Consider the following 19,433-nt stretch of genomic DNA (forward strand, 5'->3'; position numbering starts at 1 on the left):
ACAGAAGAAAGAAACCTTATCTTTACCGAGAAAGACTTGCGGTGCGCGCCTGTCATGAACTCCTTTTAGACGTCCGGCATCCAATAGCCTGGCGACCCGTCGAAATTGGGGAATGTTGCAAAGGCCTGGGGAACGATTAATCAGCTTTCTTTCTCTCCCGACTCTCTAGATCTTTTGTAGAAATTGATGTACCGAGGAGTCGAGGTCGAGCCAGTCCGTTGTCTCCCAGCCACTCAAGAGGTTCGTCATGCCCTCGAACCCCTGCTGTTGGAAGACTTCGCCCATGTCGGCCGGCAGCGCCGAGTGTCTCGCGCTGTTGTTATTGTTGTTGTTGTTGTTGTTGTTGTTGTTGTCATCGTCCATCTGCGCCGGCTCGGCGCCCCCGCCGCGGTCCGTCTGCTCCGTCGCGTGCCGCTGATCGCGTCCCAGCGGCACGGTGGAATGGTACTTGGCCTCCTGCTGGAGCTCCTCGAGAATGACGCTGTATCGGCGGCCGGGACTCTCGGCCGCTGTCGCTTCCGTCAAGTGGTTCTGGCACCGTTCCGCGAGCTCAAAGAGCCCGTTCTCGCCGTCCTTCCGCCCCCGCTGGATCTCCCACACGTACACGACCGCCAGCGCGCAAAACGTCACGTACGGCGTCCACCAGAAGGCGTGGAACAGGGTCCCGTCGCTGGCCATCCCGTCGACCGTCTCGAGCGCGACCTTGGCGGCGTTGATGCACTCGTCCACGCTGTCCTCCAGCGCAGACCCCTGCTTGCTCTGAGAGGCCCCCGTTCCCAGGAGGAACGGGCGGTTGGCGTGCATGATGGCGTGGCAGTACGCCAGCTTGAGGGCGGTGTTCTGCCGTCGAAAAGACGGGATCAGCGACATTGGCCGGACCGTGCCGAGGTGGTGCGGCAGCGACTCGCGCCACCGGTGGAGGGCCTGGCCGTATTGATGCGCTGCCATGAGGCGGTCGTGCTTGGGTATGTGCTTGATGGCGTATACCTCGCGCGAGATGCCGTCGATGAGCTGCGCCAGTTTGGCGTGGAAGATCAGACTCTCGACGTGGCAGTCCATCTCGGGCTCGTCCCTCGACCTCCCCTGGGGCGTCATCTCTTCGTCGTTGACGCAGTCGGGGAAGTCCTGGTCGATGTCGTCGTCGTGGTACATCCGGGGGCGGCCAAACACGACAGACAGGTATTTGTCAATGGTGTAAGCCACCCAGAAGGTCCTCTTTCTGCACTGCGAGATGATGTAATCCCTGTCGCCGCTGCCCCTGTTGCGCCCGGATTTCCGATGCAGACCCAGCGCCGAGACGATGGGGAGGATGCTTCCGAAGACATACCACGCTTGGTTCATACGCGTCGTCTGGAGGAGGTAGAGGCCCTGCAGGATGCGAGACTGTGCAGACTCGAGCTTCGGCAGGCCGACCTCCATCTCTGTCAGCCTCAGGGCCTCGCAGAAGTAGGCGTCGCTGCGCCGCAGATCGGAACTCTGCTCCGACCCAACGCCCCGGACCTTGCTTTGCCGCAGCGTGACGATGGCGAGGATCGTCATGACGATGGCGGCCTTGGCGTGCCCTATGTCACGATGCAGAGGCCGGTTGCTATGCGCGTTCGCAAGCAGTGCTTCGAACCACTCAGAGACGTACCCTTGGTGCAAGCAACGGTATGTCACCACGCAGACGTCGAAGTAGAAGCGCATCATTCCCAAGCCCGTGGCCCGGTCGGGCAGGGTGGAGGGGTCGAGAGTCTGCGATTCAAACGGCTTGTCGCCTGCCCTCGTGAGCTTCTGGTGCTGCTCGACGCCGCTGGGCATGTGCCCCGGAACGCCGCTGCCGCTGGATCTCTGTGATGAGAGCCGCTTCCAGGCCCGGTGAAGGAACGACAGGCTGGACGTGTTGTCAAAGTACTGGCCCTCGATCTCGGCGATCTCGACTTCTGGCGATGCCCGGGACGTTGGCGGGAAGCTGCCGTTCCCCCCGGCATCCGGGTTGGCGACCCCAGACTCGGGAAGTGAGGGCCGGGCAGCGTTCCCCATGGCCAAGCTGGGGAAGGCGGCCCCAGGAGGCAGAAGCTGGAGGGGCGCCTTGGTGGGAAGTGGTCTTCTGCGACTGGTTAATCTACTCATCCTATGCAGCGCCTCCCGTGTTGGTGCGACGACAAACCTTTGGACCTCGATGGGAGAGAGCAAGGGTGCCAGCGTCGCTCCGGTTGTTGAATGCCGAGGGGTCCCGGTTGCCGGAGGAGGGGTCGGCGGCCTGCCCCGGCGGTAGCTTGCATCGTATATGCATGAAAGCCGCTTCCTCGTGCATACGTCGCAGGGGATGGTGCCGGAGCATTTCAGTTTCTTGGCCTTGCAGTAATCGCACGCGCGGCTAACTTTGTGACTCCTTCGTCGGTTAGCAGCCGCTGCGGACGACGACCGACCTTCGTCGGGCGAGCCTTCGGGCAGACTCCGTTTCCTTCGCTCCGAGCTGCTTAGCGGGAGACTTGACGGCGAGGGCTGAGAGATGTTGGATGCAGGAGTGGGTACACCAGGGCCGCCGTCATCCCGGAGACCAGCATCGGTGGACGCTGTGGGTGCGTCTGCCATGCTATGAAAAGTAACGAGTATCCGAATCCTCCGACGACTGTTTGCTGACAGTTCCGCTGGATCAAGTCCGTTTCTCCGGAGGAGGGGAGGGGAGGGGAGGGGAGGGGAGGGATGGCAGGGAGGGGGGGGGAGGGGGCTACCGTAAAAGGTCCCCGGATTCAATCAGCAAATCACCAGGACCGGGCAGCTCGACTCAGAGGTTCTAGCCCCCACGCTGACCGAATATGCTACGAGGCGCTGCGAAGCCAACATGTGCTCTTTGCCCAATGCCGTCTCTAGCGTTTCCGTATGCGGCTCATAGTCTCCTAGGAGTTGTTGACACCAGAAGACTCAAGTCTGTCTGTGGGCGTACATTTGCGCGCGTAGTGTGACGTGAGGCGCAAAACTTGGAGTAAAAGGAGAAAATAGACTCGGAAAACCAATGCAGGCAGAATAGAGGGGCAAGGAGACCAGGGCGGCTGATTATTAAGGGGACCTTCGCACAGCCAGTTGAGAGCAGCAGAACAAACCCCCATATCCCCTCTTCCTTGTCCACGAAGAAGTGCTGTTTGGATGCGGGGGGACGGTTAAGACGGCCAGCCAGCCAGCCAGTCAGTCAGTCGCTTGTCCTCCTCCTTGGGAGGCTTACGTAGTAAACTCTCGCCCCCCCCCCTATCCCGGCAAGCCCGGGTTCATTGTCCTATTAACATTACTACCTCCCCTCGCCCCCCCGCCCCCCCCCCCCCCCCTTACCTACACGTGCCCCTTATTGAAAACTAGAATTCTATACTCGTACCTAGAGACTTGGATGTTCACGTGTGAGCCAGATGGCGCTAACTGATATCGCGCTTTCATGGCCTTCTTTCTCCTTGGGATTGGGGAAAGCCATGGTGCATAAACACTCACTATTACCTGATTTAGCACCTTTGTCCACCTAGTTGACTAGTCTCAGATCCCCGGAATAGTGTGGCATGTGCTTATATACTATGTACGTACAGCCGCAACAACGTACAGCCGCAACTGCGGGTAGAGATACAAGCTGGGCTTTGTTTTCCAATAAGCTGCAGGATTACTTGACAGCCCTAGCTACGTTACCCTTCATCACGAATTATTACAGGTACATCCAATCACTACGTCTCGATCCCTGTCATCCATCTTTGGCATTTAAGACCAGTACCTAATGCAGTCCAAAAGCTTACAAGCTTATTTGTGTGCCTGAGGCCTAAAGACATGCCTGAACACGCAAGCAAATCGGAGGAAACTCGCCTACATAGAGGCAGCCCCCGGGGGGTTTTTTATGTCCGGCTTACATTGCTGCGCAGTTTCACAGGCACTGGACGGGATGGTTGGCGGGTCGATCAATCGTTCAACCCGGCCGTCTCCTCTCAACTCCTATTCCTCCTCTTTGCCCCGGGTGACCCAAGCCGGTTCATATCCGTTTATGTCCGTTGCTCCTCATAAGTGAACCGCGGCTTCCAGAGCTACATTGCGCCCGCCCTTCCGAAATCCCTGCTAGAACCCGAACCGTCACCGCATCCATCTCCCCTTATAAAGGCTGTTCCTAACCCGTCTGACGTCGACGTGACGAGACCGAAAATGGAATGTAAATCATTCAGGGCGCGTGTGACATCAATCCCCTAGTGAACTGTCTACAGCGAGCTATAAGTCACATCGACTCGAGCCGTGTTATAACTGAGAACAAGCCGCACAGCCAACCGAAATTTTGCTCGGGATATCTCACGAAACACTCGCGAATCATGTCCATTGAGGTTTTCCACATGCGTCTCTCGCAATCCGAGAGGATCGTGTGGTTGTTGGAGGTGAGCCGCCGCGAGCCAGTCTGTGCCAGCAGCCACTGACGAATACATCAGGAGTTGCAAGTTCCCTACGATCTGCACGTCTGCGATCGCGACCCCAATTCTGCTCTCGCGCCCAAGGAGATCAAGGACGTCGTGCGTGCCGCAGACGTTCGCTGCAGGGTTTATGCCAACTAATCATTGACGTCAGAACCCCGCCGGTACTGCGCCGTATTTCCGCGACACCACAGTTTCACCACCGGTCGGCATCTCAGAATCGGGCGCCACCGTCGAGTACATTCTAGCCGTCCACGGCTCCAAGACCGGCTCCGGTGCACCTAGGCTGCGACGAACCCCCGACGACGCCGACTACGCTTCCTATCTCGAGTGGTTCCATTTCGCCAATGGTACCCTTCAGCCCGCCATTCTCCGCGGCATGACTCTCTTGTTTGCGGGCGCCTCAGAGAGCGGCATCGCCAAGCGAACAGACGCCAAGATGCACAGCTGCTTGAAGTTGGTTGACGACCGTTTGGCCAACAACAAATGGCTCGCCGGGCAGAACCTGAGTGCGGCGGACATCATGATCGTCTTTAGCCTCACCACCATGCGCGGTTTCTACCCGCTCGTGGACCTATCGCAATACGGTAACATCTTGAGGTACTTGAAGGATGTTGCAGAGCGTCCTGCTTATCGCGAGGCACTGAAGAAGGCTGAAGAGGGGATGGAGCCCATGATTGGACCGAAGGTCAAGGCCTTCAAGCAGTTTCCAGCGTTCGGTGCCATCTACGAGCCGCTAGGTTACTAGTGACTCAATAGAAGTAATCGGATTAAGAAGAAAGAGTGGAGAAACGCACTACTGTACGAATAGCATAGCCGTATTTCGTATTTTAGCTCTCTTCTCAGTTCGTAATACCACGGAACAACAACACCTTGGGTTAAATAGTAGGGCACGCAAACGAAAGGCGCTCACCCGCTGTACCGGTAGTAACTTAGACATGCCGCAATTTTGTCTAATAGAACTAGACAGCCAAAAAGCTCAACTCTCTTGACCAGCCTGGGGGTCGAACCCAGAATCTCCTGATGACTCGATGAATCGTAGTCAGACGCCTTGCCATTGGGCCAACCGGCCGTGATGATGCAAACAATGCTCTACGAAGGGTGGATGACGCTTCCGGCGAGCTCGAGGAGGCTTGTAACACTAGACCAAGAGCAAAATTGCGCGTTACATCAAGTACACACAGGCTGTGTTCTTGACGTCCTAGGGGTGTTTCGTATGTGCTGCATATTCTCGAAGTTGCGATCACTTAGCGGATTTTTCGAGGGCCTTTCATCCCTAAACCGTCGTTGTAGTACATTCTGAACACAAAGCCTCTTTGTTTCTTATTAGAGCAGAAAGACTTCTAGCAAGCTGAGATGCTGCCGTGCTGATTACCGTCTTCCAAGAGCCAGGAAAACAAGAAACTCGAAAACCGCCTCCTCAACCATTACGATTTGACGAGGGTCAATAAATGAAACAATTCAAATTCCCAGTAACTATATATCGTAAATCATGGCCTCTGACTAGATGGCATACTTGAACAATGGGCTCTTCTCTCCCATGCGGTCAAGTTCCTCGTCGGTATACCTCTGCCTGACGTCCTCCTCGCTAATGAGCGCCTTCTTCTTGTTGAGTCTATACAGTAGACCCTCGAGCGTAATGGCAGCAACAATGCCGGCCGAGGCAAATGCGAATGATGTGCCAAAGCCAGTGGGGTACTTGGGTGCTTCCTTTTCGATGTAGATGTAGCTGCCAATAAGGCCGCCAATGTTACCGACGCAGACCAGGAATCCGATACTGATGGCTCGCTTCGTGGGGCTCGGCGTATTTGCGACGTTCCAGGCGTTGACTCCAGGCAGAATCGGGTACATGCTGGAAAGGACCGAGTTAGCTTTACGTGTCTTCTTCTATCGGCAGTATTAGGCCCTTGACGGAAGTACAACTTACCCGAAGCAGGCGAGACACACGGCAAAGTAGCAGAGGGCAATATTGTCCTTGATGTCGGCGGCCTTGGCAAACAAGATGCTGAAGGCAACAACAAGGCACAGCTGCGGGCCGACGATGAACGGCATACGCCAGGAGTGGCGGTCAGCAAACACGGAGAAGACGTAAGCCGACAAAGCGCCGACCGCATACGGAGGAATCGTCAGGAGCTGGGCGTTGGCCGAGGTGTAGCCCATGTTCTTGATGATTTGGGGCATTGTGAACTTCATGGCGTAGTTGGGCACTGCGTTGGACCAGTTGACCAAGACCAAGAGATAGATCTTCCAGTCCGTGAGCACGGAGATGAATGCCTGCTTGTCGAAGTGGCTGTCCCGGAACTCATCCGGTCGGACGACCCGCCTCGATTCCTGGCGGAGTACGAGGTATCGCTTCTCGTCGTCATCGAGCCATTTCGATAGAGCGGGCGAGTCGATGAGGAAGAAGAAACACATCACGCCGATGGTCACCGTAGCCAGGCCTTCGAGGATGAAGATCTGGGGCCTGTTAGAAGACTTGCACCGGGATGCTGATTTGCGTGAACTCACCCATCTCCAACCCTCGTAGCCGCCGACACCGTCCATCTTGGCGATACCAAAGGCCAACAGTCCTGAGAAACCTCCTCCGGACGCCGCGGAAGTGTATAAAAGAGCAATTCGAGTTTGCGTTTCATTGGGGAGATACCACTTTGAGATGATGAGGATAGCACCGGGAAGGAAACCTGCTCTGCATGACTTCGTCAACATCTCTATGCAAGTCGTCGCAGCTTTTCATGTCTTTATACTTACTCAAAGAGTCCGAGGAAAATTCGAATCGCGATCAGGCCACCAAAATTTTGAACAACGCCATTGCACGTCATGATAATGCCCCAGCATGTAACGATGCCGCCGATATACAGTGATGGTCTCTTGAAGAGATGAAGAACCATGTTACTCGGGACTTCGGCCAAAACAAAAGGGATGAAGAAGACAGAGACAGCAACATTGTACTGTACGCCAGTCATACCGAGACTGCCGAGCAATCCCTCGATCTTGGCGTTGCCAATGTTTGTTTTGTCAAGGTAGGCCATCAGGTAGAGGAGCATCAACATCGGGATGAGGCGGTGCTAGTGACAGCAGAGTTAGCTGATGTGCATTCATGGTGCAAAGACCGTGCATAGGCAGTTGACGGGACGGTCCAAGGGTTCGAGGATACGTACATCGACCTTGCTGACAGCCTTCTTCTTTTTCTCCTCGGGGAAGTTGGCGAGGAACTCAACATCTTCAGGCCTCATGCCGCCACGGATTTGATACTCGTCATGTTGGATGGACTCCTTCTCGGGGGAGACATTCTCGATGTCGGAACGATCAGAAGAGGTTCGGTCAACGGCCATCTTGCGTGGCTACTGATTCGAACAACGACGTTGAACAAATGTATGCAAATTTTGTGGACAGTCCCGAAGTAGCGAGGTATCCTGGACGAGGCAGTGTAGGTTCCAGAGATGGAAAAATTCTCGCGGCTCGGCTTTATAGCTAAAGGGCGCGCAACCGACGACTTCTCAACAAAACAGACGTGGGTACGCTTTTCTGGGAGACGGGGTCCGCCAGCAGGTTTCCCAGATGAACCTGGAGTTGCGGGGGCCAATATGGACAAATCTGGGGTAACATACTTGGCACTGGGGATGGGACCAGCCCGTTAGCGCAAAGCCACAAGGCGGTCTTATGACCGATAGGCTATGTGCTACGTGCTTTCGGACAACGTCCGGAAATTGTTCAAGTCATGAGGGCCGCCTTGTATCGCTTCCAAGGGATTTGACATCTTGGAACAGCCGGATATAACGGAAACGTCAACGAGGTGGTCTATCGAGGAGGCAGTTGAACTGGGTGGTGTGGGACGACTCTTTATGTACGCTATGCATTATGCTTCCGGACTATAGCCAACATGGCACAACCAATCATGGGGATGGAACGGCAGTCCCCTGTAATTCCTGGCTCTCGTGGCCCGCTTTCGGCTGGCCGGTTATGTAACTATTGGTAGAGTGTCCCCCCTCATGAACGTGGACTTGCCTGCACATCAGCCGCGGTTCCGGAATCAGCCCGGAAAAGGAAGTCCGGATGGAGCCCGGAAAAGCGAAACTGCATTTCCAGACAACTAAGGGCATGTGGAGACGGCGTAAAGGCCGCCAATAGGTATTGCACTTAACGATACCTTGCGTGAATGTCCTGGAAAAGCTGAGGCTCTCCGGAGCTCATAGCCGCGATTCGGCTCTTCGTTAGACGCGAGGACCCCGCGATGAGGGGTCGAGTTGAGAGTTCATTGTATTATAAAACAGGTCATGACGAGACATACATCTCGACCTTTCTTCTTCATCATCTTAACCAACACAATCCATCATTACAGTCTAGAGAGAGCATTCATACTCTGCATACCTTTCTACCTTCTACTACGAAACCACCTCTCACATACACAAACATGGGTTCCAATGCCGGCCTTGACCTCCGCGGTCTCACCCCCGCCCCCATCACCCCCTTCAACAAGGACGGCAGTGTAGACTACGACGCCATCCAGCGCCTCGGCTCATGGCTCGGTAGCATCGCCGGCGTCACAGGCTTGGTTGTTCTCGGCCACGCTGGCGAGGGCACCTTCCTGACGCAAGAGGAGCAGATCTCCGTCATCAAGGCCTTCGTCAAGTCGGTCGACAACCGTATCCCCATCATTGCGGGTATCACAGGCGAGGGAACCGAGGTCGCCGCCCTCGAGGCTAAGCGCGCCCGTGAGGCCGGCGCCGCGGCCGGCCTGCTGTACCCTTCGCACGGCTGGCTCCGATTCGGCTACCAGCCCGGTGCCCCTCAGGACCGCTACAAGAGAGTTTACGAGGTCAGCGGCCTGCCCCTCATCCTCTTCCAGTACCCCGACAACACCAAGGCCACATACAACCTCCAGACCCTCCTCGACATCTCGGCGCTGCCCGGTGTCTTCGCCATGAAGAACGGTGTCCGCAACATGAGGCGCTGGGATACTGAGATCCCCGTCATCCGCAAGGAGCGCCCCGATCTCCAGATCCTCACTTGCCACGACGAGTACCTCCTGCACACTGCCTTCGATGTCGACGGCATGCTCGTTGGATACGGCAACATCGCCCCCGAGCTGCTGATTGAGTTGATCAAGGCCGGCAAGGCAAAGGACTACCCCAAGGCGAGAGCGATCCACGACAAGCTGCTCCCCGTCACCAAGGCCGTCTACCACAGGGGGTCGCACATGGAGGGCACCGTTGCCTTGAAGCACGCGCTCGTTGCAAGGGGCATTCTGGAACACGCCACCGTCCGGTCACCTCTGCTTCCCTTGGAGAACGGTGCCGAGGAGGAGATCTTCTCCGCCGTGTCGGCCGCTGCTCTTTCGCGTGTGAAATAAATGTAACCTTTTTTTTCTTCAGTCTTTTGTACATAGACGACGGATATCATGATAGACGATGAGCGGAAGGATACCATTCAGATACATCAGAATAACCAAGACTTCCAAAATGACTTCCCGGCCTTTCCCGTGACATTTCCTCTGCAAGTGAAGCTATTTCCAGTCTCCAATTTGTGGTATCCTCTTGTTTCCCTCTAGTTTATCCACAAGTACTCCGAGTCCCAAGAACTCAAATGTCACGATAGCTTCATGCATTTCCACCTTCTGTGACAGCCCTGTTAGGTGCTGTAGCACGTGGTGTTTCACATTCACTTCCCTATATATAGGACCTCACTTTCGTTACTTACACTTACATAGAAATGAGCCTTTTAGACCTAAATCCTCATATGCCCTGCTGTGTGCTCTAACTCGTGACATCAAACTACTCTAATGGCCGCTATAACATCTTCGACTTCAATCACTACGGAGTTTAAGAGGTGGCAAACCGTTTGATCCAAGCCTTCAGCAGCAACTCACATGTCTCTTGCAACGCTCCTCCTGGATCATGAGGAAGACTCCAAAATGGAGGTGGTCCATTCATCCCTGCGCCGCCAAGTCATAAGTAGGTCGATAACCGCGCAGTAAGATACATTTAAGAGCCTCTTCAAGGAACTTCGAGCTTGAAGAACCCTCGACAGACGAGATAAGCGCATATCCTGGTGACCAGGGTCTGGACGCGCGCCGGAAATCCAAACCGAGACACGGATAAACCTAGCCGCGGTTCACTGTGCATGTACTCTGTCAAGGCACGCTGGGTCGACGAGGGGCGTTTGCCGAACGATTCTGACAACTCAACAAAACCCAGCCACCAACATTAAACCTGGCAGCAGGCATGCTGAAGCTGTTCTTCCGTTGGAGGATTCGCCCCCGCACACGACGCGGATGGTGCCACCTGACGAGGTTTTCGCTAACGAAGCCCTGGTGAAGCGACAAGAGGGCACGAATACGACGACCGGGTTTCATAGCTTTCAACCAAGAATGTGGATGCTCGGTTTTTGCGCAGCCTCGGCACTTATTCTTCGCGATAACCAGCCACGGCAAGCCGATGGAAGACACAGCAAGAAGCCTTATTTTATTTTGCTCAAAGATACTCTAATAGTTTTCCGGCTACTTGTTGGTCGTTCTCTCGGATAGCTTTTCCGGCTGTCTCAGAAGCCAAAACAGTGATGTAGTCCATTGTCGAAGCAGTGTAAGAACTCATTCGACGAAACAAGCATACATATTCTTTTAAAACAATAACAAGATGTCATAGTTACAGTAAGGGCCTGATTGGCTCCACTAATATTATTTAACACTTTAAATAAGAACTAATATCACAGACTAAGAACTAGCCACAAGTACTACAAAACTTAAATTATACTACACTAGGCTAAAAACAGAACTATATATTATAATTTAACTTCTATATTATAGAACTTTAATAGTATTAGAGTAGGCTGTATACTGCCCTAGGATGTGATTTTTAGTGTTAATTCTACTAACTATTTTACTTTCTCTATATAAATTATTATTGATCTCTAGACTTAGGAAAAAGTTATAAAAAAGTAATATTTTATTTTTGTTGCACTTTGGTGCGGGTACATTGATTGTAAATTTGATGCCTCTTCCTTTTCTAAATAGGCAGAGGATTTATCTACAAATAGTGGTAATTTCCAGGTATAAACGGCCAAATAATTCTCCGAGAATTCCTGGAGAATTCCTGGAGAATTCCTGGAGAATTCCTGGAGAATTCCTGGAGAATTCCTGGAGAATTCCTGGAGAATTCCTGGAGAATTCCTGGAGAATTCCTGGAGAATTCCTGGAGAATTCCTGGAGAATTCCTGGAGAATTCCTGGAGAATTCCTGGAGAATTCCTCCGCCAATGTTCCCAATATTCCTGGGGCATTGGCCAGCCAATGGCTGGTTAATATCCCGTACATTACAGGGTGAATCCTCCATAGAATGAGCATTCTGTAGCGTAACAATTTTTTATACTTTAATTATAATAATTGATTACCATAATGTTAATTCTATTATTAATACTTTATATTATTAGCGCACAAAAAGGTGTGCTAATATAACCGAAGCTTATAACCAAAACACTAACACAAAGGGAATGGCAGCGTCTTCCCAATCAGCAGTCCTGTCAGATGAGGGCTCTTCGTACCGTTCCTTTGAGGAGCTCCGCGGTGATCCAACTATCGCCGTTGTCTTCTCAGCTGCCGCTAAGCGTCTCTTTTGGCCCCTTGATGGCGTCTTCCCTACTGCCCTCTCTGTTATGAAAACGCCCCGCAGCGCTAACGATCTTGAGCCGTACTTCCAACAGACCCTTGCTGGCGGCATCTGGCATGAGATTGCGCAGCTGCCTCTGACCCAGCCTAAGGTCTCGTTGGTCGAGGCGTCTGTCTACGACCTAGAGCAGTGGGAGTTCAACTGGGTAGCGTGGCACACGCACCACGAGGGGGAGCCAGCTAACCCGGAGTATGTCACGTATGGCGATCTGAGCGATAAGGATAGGCCCTACGCGGCGGAGCCTAAGGAGGACGGCAGCTGGGAGGAGGACTCGGACACGGAGTTCCTTGTCCGGTGCTGTGGACAGGATCGACCGCTCCGGAAGAGGGGGCAGAAGCTTGTGGTCACGCCGGCTGCGGGCGGTCACTTTGTCACGATCCACGACTACGTCAGCGGTGAGTCGAGCTTTGGCATGAATTTGGTCGAAGCGTACTTTGGCTAACGATGGAAAACGACAGCTGTGCATCCCTGGCTCATGGCCTTGCGTCCTGAGATCTTGCTTGCCAAGACGGTTGCACAGCCTGAGCCGTATCCTGGGGCGGCGGAAATGGCGTGGATGGTGGACCAGGGGCCGGAGCACAAGGTAGAGGCAAAGCAGAGCTGGATCCAAGCACATGGGGGTGGCCCGCAGCGTCCTATACCTGCCTCGACGGCCGCGATTCTCGCACGGATACGTGCGAGTCGAAACAGGTGAATTCGATGCCTATGTTCTTTTTTATCAACTCGGAGTTCATTCCATACTGGCCTCAACGCAAAAGATATATTCACTAAACTAGCACTAAACTAGCCCTCTCTAGATAAATATGCAGTTGCGTATCGTACACGATGCGCCAACGAACCACCTAAGAAGCCGCCGTGGCAGACGCGCAGTACGAACTCCCATACGCAATGACTGTCGATGCCGTCACTGTGCCACACGCCCCGTTGGCGCAGTCTTGCAGCCCGTACCCAAAGTTGACATTCTCGCAGAGGCACGAGGGCACGGGGCTGGCGCACCCCAGAGCCGAGTATTGCGCGATCATATTGTGGAAGCATGTCTGCCCGCACGACGGCAGCGCGGCCAGCCCCGTGGCCGTAGCCGTGTGCGTGGCAAACGCTGTGGCGCAGTACGCGCTGCCGAAGGCGATGGCGCTGCTGGCCGCCGCGGCGTCGGTCCCGCAGGCGCCGTTGGAACAGTCACGCAGGCCGTTGCTGAAGTTGGCGTTGTTGCAGAGGCAGTACGAATCCTGGGCGCTGGCGCAGCCGAGGGCGGAGTACTGCGCGAGCATGTTGTTGAAGCAGGTCTGGCCGCACACGAGAAGGTCGGATTCGCCGGGGACTACAGTGCTTGGGGCAGTGGTTGCGGTCGGGGTCGTAGACGTGGAGGTTGTCTTAGGGGTGGAGGAGGATGAAGTCGCCGTCATAGCGGGGGGAGATGAGGTTGTTGAGCTGGAGGAAGAGCCCGACGAAGGCGGGCCCGAAGGCGCCGACGGAATCGTGCAGTTTCCGAGTTGGCACACACCGTAACCGCAGTAGTCCGCGCCCGTACCGCAGTCGCCGACAGCATTACAGCAGTCGCCCCAAACGCCAGCGCATTGCTTGTAGCCGTGCTGCGAGCCGCATTTGCCGTCGGTGGTGAAGACGGCGTCGCCAGCGCATGCGCCCTCGTAGGAGGTTCCGTCTGCGCAGTCTTGTCTAGGATTTGGGGAAAAGTACGCGTTAGTATAAACGATGTTGAGACGAGATTTGCTTGGATGATGTGGGAGATGGACTTATGTTGAGTTGCCGCACGTGAAGGTGTTTGCGTTGCAACACTGATATGCTGTGCCTAGACAAGTGGCATTCCCGTTTGGAGGACCGCAGAGTCCGGCCGTGGCTCGTACAGGCTCAATGACTGTTTGTTTAGAGGTCAGAAGTCAGCTTATCAACGCTTAGAGACAGGCACGCCGTGTAGCATCACTTGGTATCTTACAGCCTTGGACGCAATAGTCTGTATCAGGTTGAATGTTGGAACAATCAGTCTTCAGGTCTGGGTTCAACAAGAAGGTCTCAACACTGATTCCGTATTTGGTAGCTAACGCGGTACAAGTGTAGTAGTTGATGTCCATGTCTTCGGTAGAGTCCGTGTACCGACAGTTGACTTGGCCCGCAGCGATGTTTCCATTGGTGATGACGGGGCTGATGGTGACCGGCACAGTGGCGTTGGCAGTAGACGTTGCGGCCGCGGAGCTGAAAATGGAGGAGGCAGAAGACGAAGCAGACGTGACAGAAGATAGCGCCCGCTTCTCAAACTGCCCCGGTAGCCATGTCGCGGGCGCGCACTTGTCTGATGCTTGGACTGGTATGGCTTGACCGATGATACGGCGGCGTTCCAGACGGCGCTGTACGCAAGTCTGGGCAAAATCCTCTTTGTCGATGCCGGGGCGTATATCCTGACCTCAACCATCACTATTCCTTCAGGTGCCAAAATTGTCGGGGAGACGTGGTCACAATTGGCTGCGTCGGGGTCATATCTTAAGGATGCTAGGTATGTGGCGTATGCATCCATGATTACTTGACTGGCGGGGAATCTCACCTCTTTGTTCCTTGACTCTATTGTCGCTGACTATGCTGCAGTAACCCTAAGGTTTTGATCAAGGTTGAAAATTCTGGTGATATTGGCAATGTAGAGATGCAGGACCTCATTTTCACAGCACGGGGTCCAACCGCCGGTGTGATTCTCGTCGAATGGAACATCCAAGCGGATTCCCAGGGCTCTGCTGGGCTTTGGGACTGCCATGCAAGAGTGGGAACTGACACCTGCAGAGTGTCCCCCAGCCACCAGTGGTGTTAATGCAGGATGCTCTGCGGCCAGTCTGATGATGCACTTGACAACGTCGGCATCGGGGTACTTCGAAAACATGTGGCTCTGGGGAGCTGACCATATCATTGAGTAAGTTGTGCTCTATCAGTTCTTGACGTGAAGAACGAAGCGACTGACTGGGCTGACAATTCTCACTTAGCGATCCTGATCTTATTGATACAAACAACAGCATGGTTCAACCCTCCATCCACATTGCTCGCGGCTTTCTCATCGAAAGCACAAAGCCCACCTGGTAAGTCGGTTTTCTCTTCCACCTACACAGCTGCAACGAAAGACTGATTGGTTGAAGGCTTTACGGCACAGCATCCGAGCACTCCGTCTTCTATCAGTACAATTTCCACTCGGTGGCCAACATCTACGTTGGCATGCTGCAGACGGAATCGCCGTACTACCAACCGACGCCACCCCCGCCAGCCCCCTTTGCCGCCGTTGTCGGCCTTTTCCCTGATGATCCCGATTACACCTGTGCGGCCGGAGACGAGTTCAGCGGCTGTGATGAATCCTGGGCTGTGGTCATGACAGGTTCCGAGAACATCTTTGTCACGAGCGCAGGCATTTATTCCGTAAGTGACGAGAGCGATGGCGTTAGACACCTTTCTGTCTGCATAATGCTGATCACCTAATCATCCAGTGGTTCTCGACCTATGACCAAAGCTGCATTGACACGCAGGAGTGCCAAAAGGCGCTCATGCTGCTCAAAGGCAACTTTGCCAATATCCGCATCCAGAACCTCGTGACGATCGGTGCTAAGTATATGGCCATTATGGATGGTGAGGGTATCCCGGTCGTTGATAACCTCAACGTCGACGTGCACCCTGACTGGTCTCACATCAGCGTTCTTGACGTTGGCAGCAACGGCACCACCCGGTTCGACGAGGTTATCTGGGTTGACCCCATCATCTGGGAGATGGACCAGCCCCAGTTTACATGCTCTCCGCCCTGCAGCGTTAAGATTCCACCGTGGACTGGTGCGACTAGTGTTGTTGATTACCCCCTTATTACTGTCAGCTCAGGTAGCTGGACCAGCACCATTACGCAACCCCCGCTGACTATTACGGAATGGGTCTTCGAGGTGGTCACGCTCAGTCAGGGCGCCGCCGGCGCCAAGGAGAAACGCGCTGCCGACGCGTTCTGGCCTGTCCCGGCGACGACGCCCTTCTGGCCGGCCGTCGTGTATACTGACACGGACGGGAGGGCGACAACGACGTCTGCTACCGTGCCGTTCCCCGACCCTCCAGCATCCATCGGCCCTGACGCGCTGGCGCCGCCCTCAGGTAGCTGGCCTAAGCGTGCGGTCCAGCCGATGTTTGACTCGGGCACGGAGGGCCCATTGACGAACGAGTGCTCCTTCCTCAACTTCAATGACCCGAATTGCGTCACGCAGCCGTGGTTCTGGGGCAACCTGACGGGCGCGCCCGACGGCGGCGACATCGAGAACCTATGGGACCTGCGGACGAAATGTCCCCCCGTGGCTAAGTCCTCCTCCTCTTCCTCCTTGTCCACTAAGACATCTACTACCGCCGCAAATGAGCCCTTGCCCTCGCCCTAGGTGCAGGGCGACCCGCGGGAGAACTTGGTTAAGTGCTACAACAGCGGCGAGATGACCGAGGACGTACGGATGCAGGCTGAGGCAGCCAGCTTCTGCGGCAACATTGAGCACGACAAGCTGGTCCCTAGATATTTCCAGTCTATGGATTTCCCGTTTAACTACAACGGCGGGCTTGGCACAGTGACCATCACTATCTCGATGCAGGTATATAGCTTATAAAGATAACTAAGGTTATAACTTCTAAACTAGCGATTCTCATGCATATGAACAAGGCGTGGCGAAACTAGGTTTCTAATGCCAGAGATCATACACAACGCCGGCTGTCCGAGGTATTCACGTCGCGGAATGCTTCAAAACGGCCTGTAAGGGAATATTCACCCAATAATGATACCAATCAGGCGTCTCGTGCCAGGTGAAGTAGACATGTCTACTGTTTGGGACGGATCATGCATGTCAGGCCGGCCTAGATCTTGGCACTTGCAACGTCACAAAATAGTTGTTCTTAGGCCTACCAATGCCGTCCTTGATAGGTGTCTGACAAGGCTGTCAGTGTAAGCGCAATTTGATTGCTTGTACTCAGGAAGGGAGCTTGTAATTGTTCCGTTGCTACTGTGCAAAGCGGATGACAACCTGACCTGCTCTGATCGGCAACGGTGGGAATGTTGGATAACGCGCCAACTTGGATAACGTGAGGGGAAAGATTAGTCAGAAACTGAATAAATGCAGCGCTAGGCCAAAAAAGGCCCCTTTTTCATCAGCAGAGTTCGCCCATGAGAAACCTTGCCATTTCAATACGTACCTGGATAAGAATGACTTTTCTGCTGCCCAAAAGAGGGGAAATATCAGATAACTGCCCTGCTGCCACCTATTTTGCTATAAGGTCCTCACGAGGTGCCATAAGCTATCCAGCACTTGGATATAATGATGACTAAGCAAGGGTTAGGGTTATAGGGATAGTATGGTACATCTTGCCTAGCTAAGGTCCAACTTAATGCGCTTATATAAGCAGTAAGTACTCCTTATTCGAGGTACGGGCTGTTATCCAACTTCGCCGCCGTTGCCGATCAGAGCCTAGGCTAATTGACGATCCGGTCTACGCACGAGATACTTCGAGGTCATAGCTTGATTAAGCTTCGGCTCTCGTACGGTACTCGAGATTGTTAGTTTCCGGGGGTTGGAAAGGAGAGGATGGGGTCCTTGTTCGAATATCACTCGTGGTTGCAATGGTATAGTTGGAGAAAACCACACTTTCGGATTACTAATACTCACCCAGATAGGGTACCGTATCCTCTCAGTAGATTTGTACACTGCATAGACCACCAGCTAGGCCTATTTCGAAAGGCGGTCAGCCAGCCTAGCCACCCACCTACCCACCTAACCCTAACCCTTGCCACCAAACTTGCTTCTGACGTTAACTAACCCCTGCATTTGCTACATCTAGATCCCTGTTTCTGCCAGCCTGCTTACCCCTTTCCAGTAGCCTGTGGTCAGTGCGTTGTACGAATCTGCTGAGAGGATACGGTAGTGTATGAAATATTGATTACATGCTGACACAACGGGGCAGGCGGTAATGGAATTGGTCAGCGAAACAGCCGGCGGTGAGCTAATGGAAGACAAAGATGGCTGAGAAGATAGACTTTAGGACTGGAACGAGAGAGAATCGCCGTCGCCACACTCCTCGGCCACCTCTCAATGGACACTCCCAGCCAGAGCTCGCGCGCGCGAGAGAGAGGGGGGAGAAAGAAGAGAGAGTGAGAGTAGGGCGAGGGAAGGGAGGACATCCGTGCGGCGGTTAGCGCCGTACGGTGTCCCGTCCCCAGCCTAGCGCGCCCCGCTCGGCCGGCCATCCACTCGGATCGGACCCGCCGATCCATCTTTCCTTACCCATATTCGGCGAACAGGCGCAATCGTTGACCGACGCTACTGGAATCCAACAAGATGATGGCTTACTACTCCGTTCGTGGTGTTACAAATGCGATCTGGGTAGGGCCTGCCCCCGACATTGTGCAATTGACTCGCGCGCGCGGGAGCGTCACATCACATCACATTACAAATGCGCCGAAGCTGGACGAATACGTCACGTCCACCGCCCCGTTGATGATGTGCTGTGCTCACTCTGATTCCCTCCACCGCCCTGAGAAGGGCCCGACCCCAATGCGACCCTGGAGAGCAGAGCAGCGAGGACTGAAGGCTATCAACTGGGTTGGTCTCAGGCTGGTCTCCCGCTGCCGAACGCGAGTCCGCTGGGCTAGAGGGAAGTTCGGGGGATACCGACATACCTTTGCAAATCAACTCTTCGGCTCAGAGACAGACCCTGAGTCTAGCAAAACTTAGGAAACGGCCGGAGGTGAAATCGAAAGCACCCGTCCTTTCACGGCGTACGCGCTATTACCCCACGCTAGTGCAGTAGCACCCGCCGCGTCGTCGCCTTGACCCGGGGGTGTCTGTCGTACCCCTGTGCGTGCCGTGTACCGTACTCCCTCCACATCAATAATACTTGGGTAGAGATTCCGCAGACCACAGGCGCACTGGAGACTGGTCGAACATACCTACCTGCAGGTACACCTCATCGTTGCAGCGCGTCGTGAGCGTGCCTGACGCAACTTGATCTCGTACGGTAGGTATACGGATGCTCGTCAGATATACCCTTTCTTTGCCTTCGTGTCTCACCCCCCCAACCCCCCAAAAAGCAATGATGGTGTGAAGTCTCTCTGTAGGGTAATCTCGCTTGTCAAACATGGTCGCCACTGAACAATCCAAGCGTTCTTTCGTCTGAAACATTGGATTGGATTAGGGTCCTGATGGTGCAAGTCCAGATTCCTGTGTGGAGGAGAATACCTACATACAAAACCTACACTAGAGAGGCGGAAAAAAGAACAACAAACACCCGAGCCGCAACGCAATCGTCAAAGCCCGCGTCGCTGGCGTCCGGCCGAAGCACGCGATGTCAGCTTCCAAGATGAAAGAAATAGA

General features: G+C 54.2%; 8 protein-coding genes and 1 non-coding gene across 9 annotated transcripts; 5 read left to right on the plus strand and 4 right to left on the minus strand.

Moving 5' to 3' along the window:
* Nucleotides 1-65: 65 nt before the first annotated feature.
* LY79DRAFT_516231 (fungal-specific transcription factor domain-containing protein) lies at nt 66-2,577 on the minus strand (the record flags this gene model as incomplete). Its single annotated transcript, XM_060554792.1, has 3 exons — nt 66-125; nt 193-2,058; nt 2,158-2,577. The coding sequence occupies 3 exons, from the start codon at nt 2,575-2,577 to the stop codon at nt 66-68; spliced, it is 2,346 nt and encodes a 781-aa protein (XP_060413865.1).
* Nucleotides 2,578-3,829: 1,252 nt separating this feature from the next.
* On the plus strand, nt 3,830-5,451 carry LY79DRAFT_632849 (glutathione S-transferase domain-containing protein). The gene is made up of 3 exons (XM_060562201.1): nt 3,830-4,376; nt 4,428-4,508; nt 4,564-5,451. Exons 1-3 carry the CDS (start codon nt 4,314-4,316, stop codon nt 5,155-5,157), a joined length of 738 nt encoding a protein of 245 aa, XP_060413866.1. The 5' UTR covers nt 3,830-4,313; the 3' UTR covers nt 5,158-5,451.
* Nucleotides 5,399-5,481, minus strand: LY79DRAFT_t135. Its single transcript has one exon. It is a non-coding gene; the product is annotated as a tRNA-Arg (tRNA).
* A 284-nt stretch (nt 5,482-5,765) lies between these two features.
* On the minus strand, nt 5,766-8,202 carry LY79DRAFT_222460 (major facilitator superfamily transporter). The gene is made up of 4 exons (XM_060551618.1): nt 7,568-8,202; nt 7,158-7,474; nt 6,337-7,095; nt 5,766-6,261 (listed from the first exon to the last, which is right to left on the minus strand). Exons 1-4 carry the CDS (start codon nt 7,739-7,741, stop codon nt 5,913-5,915), a joined length of 1,599 nt encoding a protein of 532 aa, XP_060413867.1. The 5' UTR covers nt 7,742-8,202; the 3' UTR covers nt 5,766-5,912.
* Nucleotides 8,203-8,605: 403 nt separating this feature from the next.
* On the plus strand, nt 8,606-9,856 carry LY79DRAFT_555153 (dihydrodipicolinate synthetase). Its single transcript, XM_060557903.1, has one exon. The coding sequence runs from the start codon at nt 8,641-8,643 to the stop codon at nt 9,757-9,759; it is 1,119 nt and encodes a 372-aa protein (XP_060413868.1). The 5' UTR covers nt 8,606-8,640; the 3' UTR covers nt 9,760-9,856.
* A 419-nt stretch (nt 9,857-10,275) lies between these two features.
* LY79DRAFT_580082 (uncharacterized protein) lies at nt 10,276-11,705 on the plus strand (the record flags this gene model as incomplete). The annotated part of the gene is given in 5 exon segments (XM_060560070.1): nt 10,276-10,379; nt 10,629-10,719; nt 10,898-10,987; nt 11,419-11,443; nt 11,455-11,705. The coding sequence occupies 5 exon segments, from the start codon at nt 10,276-10,278 to the stop codon at nt 11,703-11,705; spliced, it is 561 nt and encodes a 186-aa protein (XP_060413869.1).
* Nucleotides 11,706-11,729: 24 nt separating this feature from the next.
* On the plus strand, nt 11,730-12,844 carry LY79DRAFT_555156 (uncharacterized protein). The gene is made up of 2 exons (XM_060557904.1): nt 11,730-12,464; nt 12,528-12,844. Exons 1-2 carry the CDS (start codon nt 11,894-11,896, stop codon nt 12,761-12,763), a joined length of 807 nt encoding a protein of 268 aa, XP_060413870.1. The 5' UTR covers nt 11,730-11,893; the 3' UTR covers nt 12,764-12,844.
* Nucleotides 12,845-12,911: 67 nt separating this feature from the next.
* Nucleotides 12,912-14,950, minus strand: LY79DRAFT_590567 (uncharacterized protein; the record flags this gene model as incomplete). Its single annotated transcript, XM_060561170.1, has 4 exons — nt 12,912-13,743; nt 13,840-13,942; nt 14,021-14,395; nt 14,848-14,950. The coding sequence occupies 4 exons, from the start codon at nt 14,948-14,950 to the stop codon at nt 12,912-12,914; spliced, it is 1,413 nt and encodes a 470-aa protein (XP_060413871.1).
* Nucleotides 14,949-17,544, plus strand: LY79DRAFT_590568 (uncharacterized protein; the record flags this gene model as incomplete). Its single annotated transcript, XM_060561171.1, has 6 exons — nt 14,949-14,980; nt 15,051-15,143; nt 15,201-15,342; nt 15,543-16,379; nt 16,461-16,664; nt 17,536-17,544. 6 exons carry the CDS (start codon nt 14,949-14,951, stop codon nt 17,542-17,544), a joined length of 1,317 nt encoding a protein of 438 aa, XP_060413872.1.
* Between the last annotated feature and the right edge of the window lie 1,889 nt (nt 17,545-19,433).

Source organism: Colletotrichum navitas (genome assembly GCF_030913465.1).
Source record: "Colletotrichum navitas strain CBS 125086 chromosome Unknown LY79scaffold_32, whole genome shotgun sequence".
In the NCBI taxonomy this organism is placed as follows: domain Eukaryota; kingdom Fungi; phylum Ascomycota; class Sordariomycetes; order Glomerellales; family Glomerellaceae; genus Colletotrichum; species Colletotrichum navitas.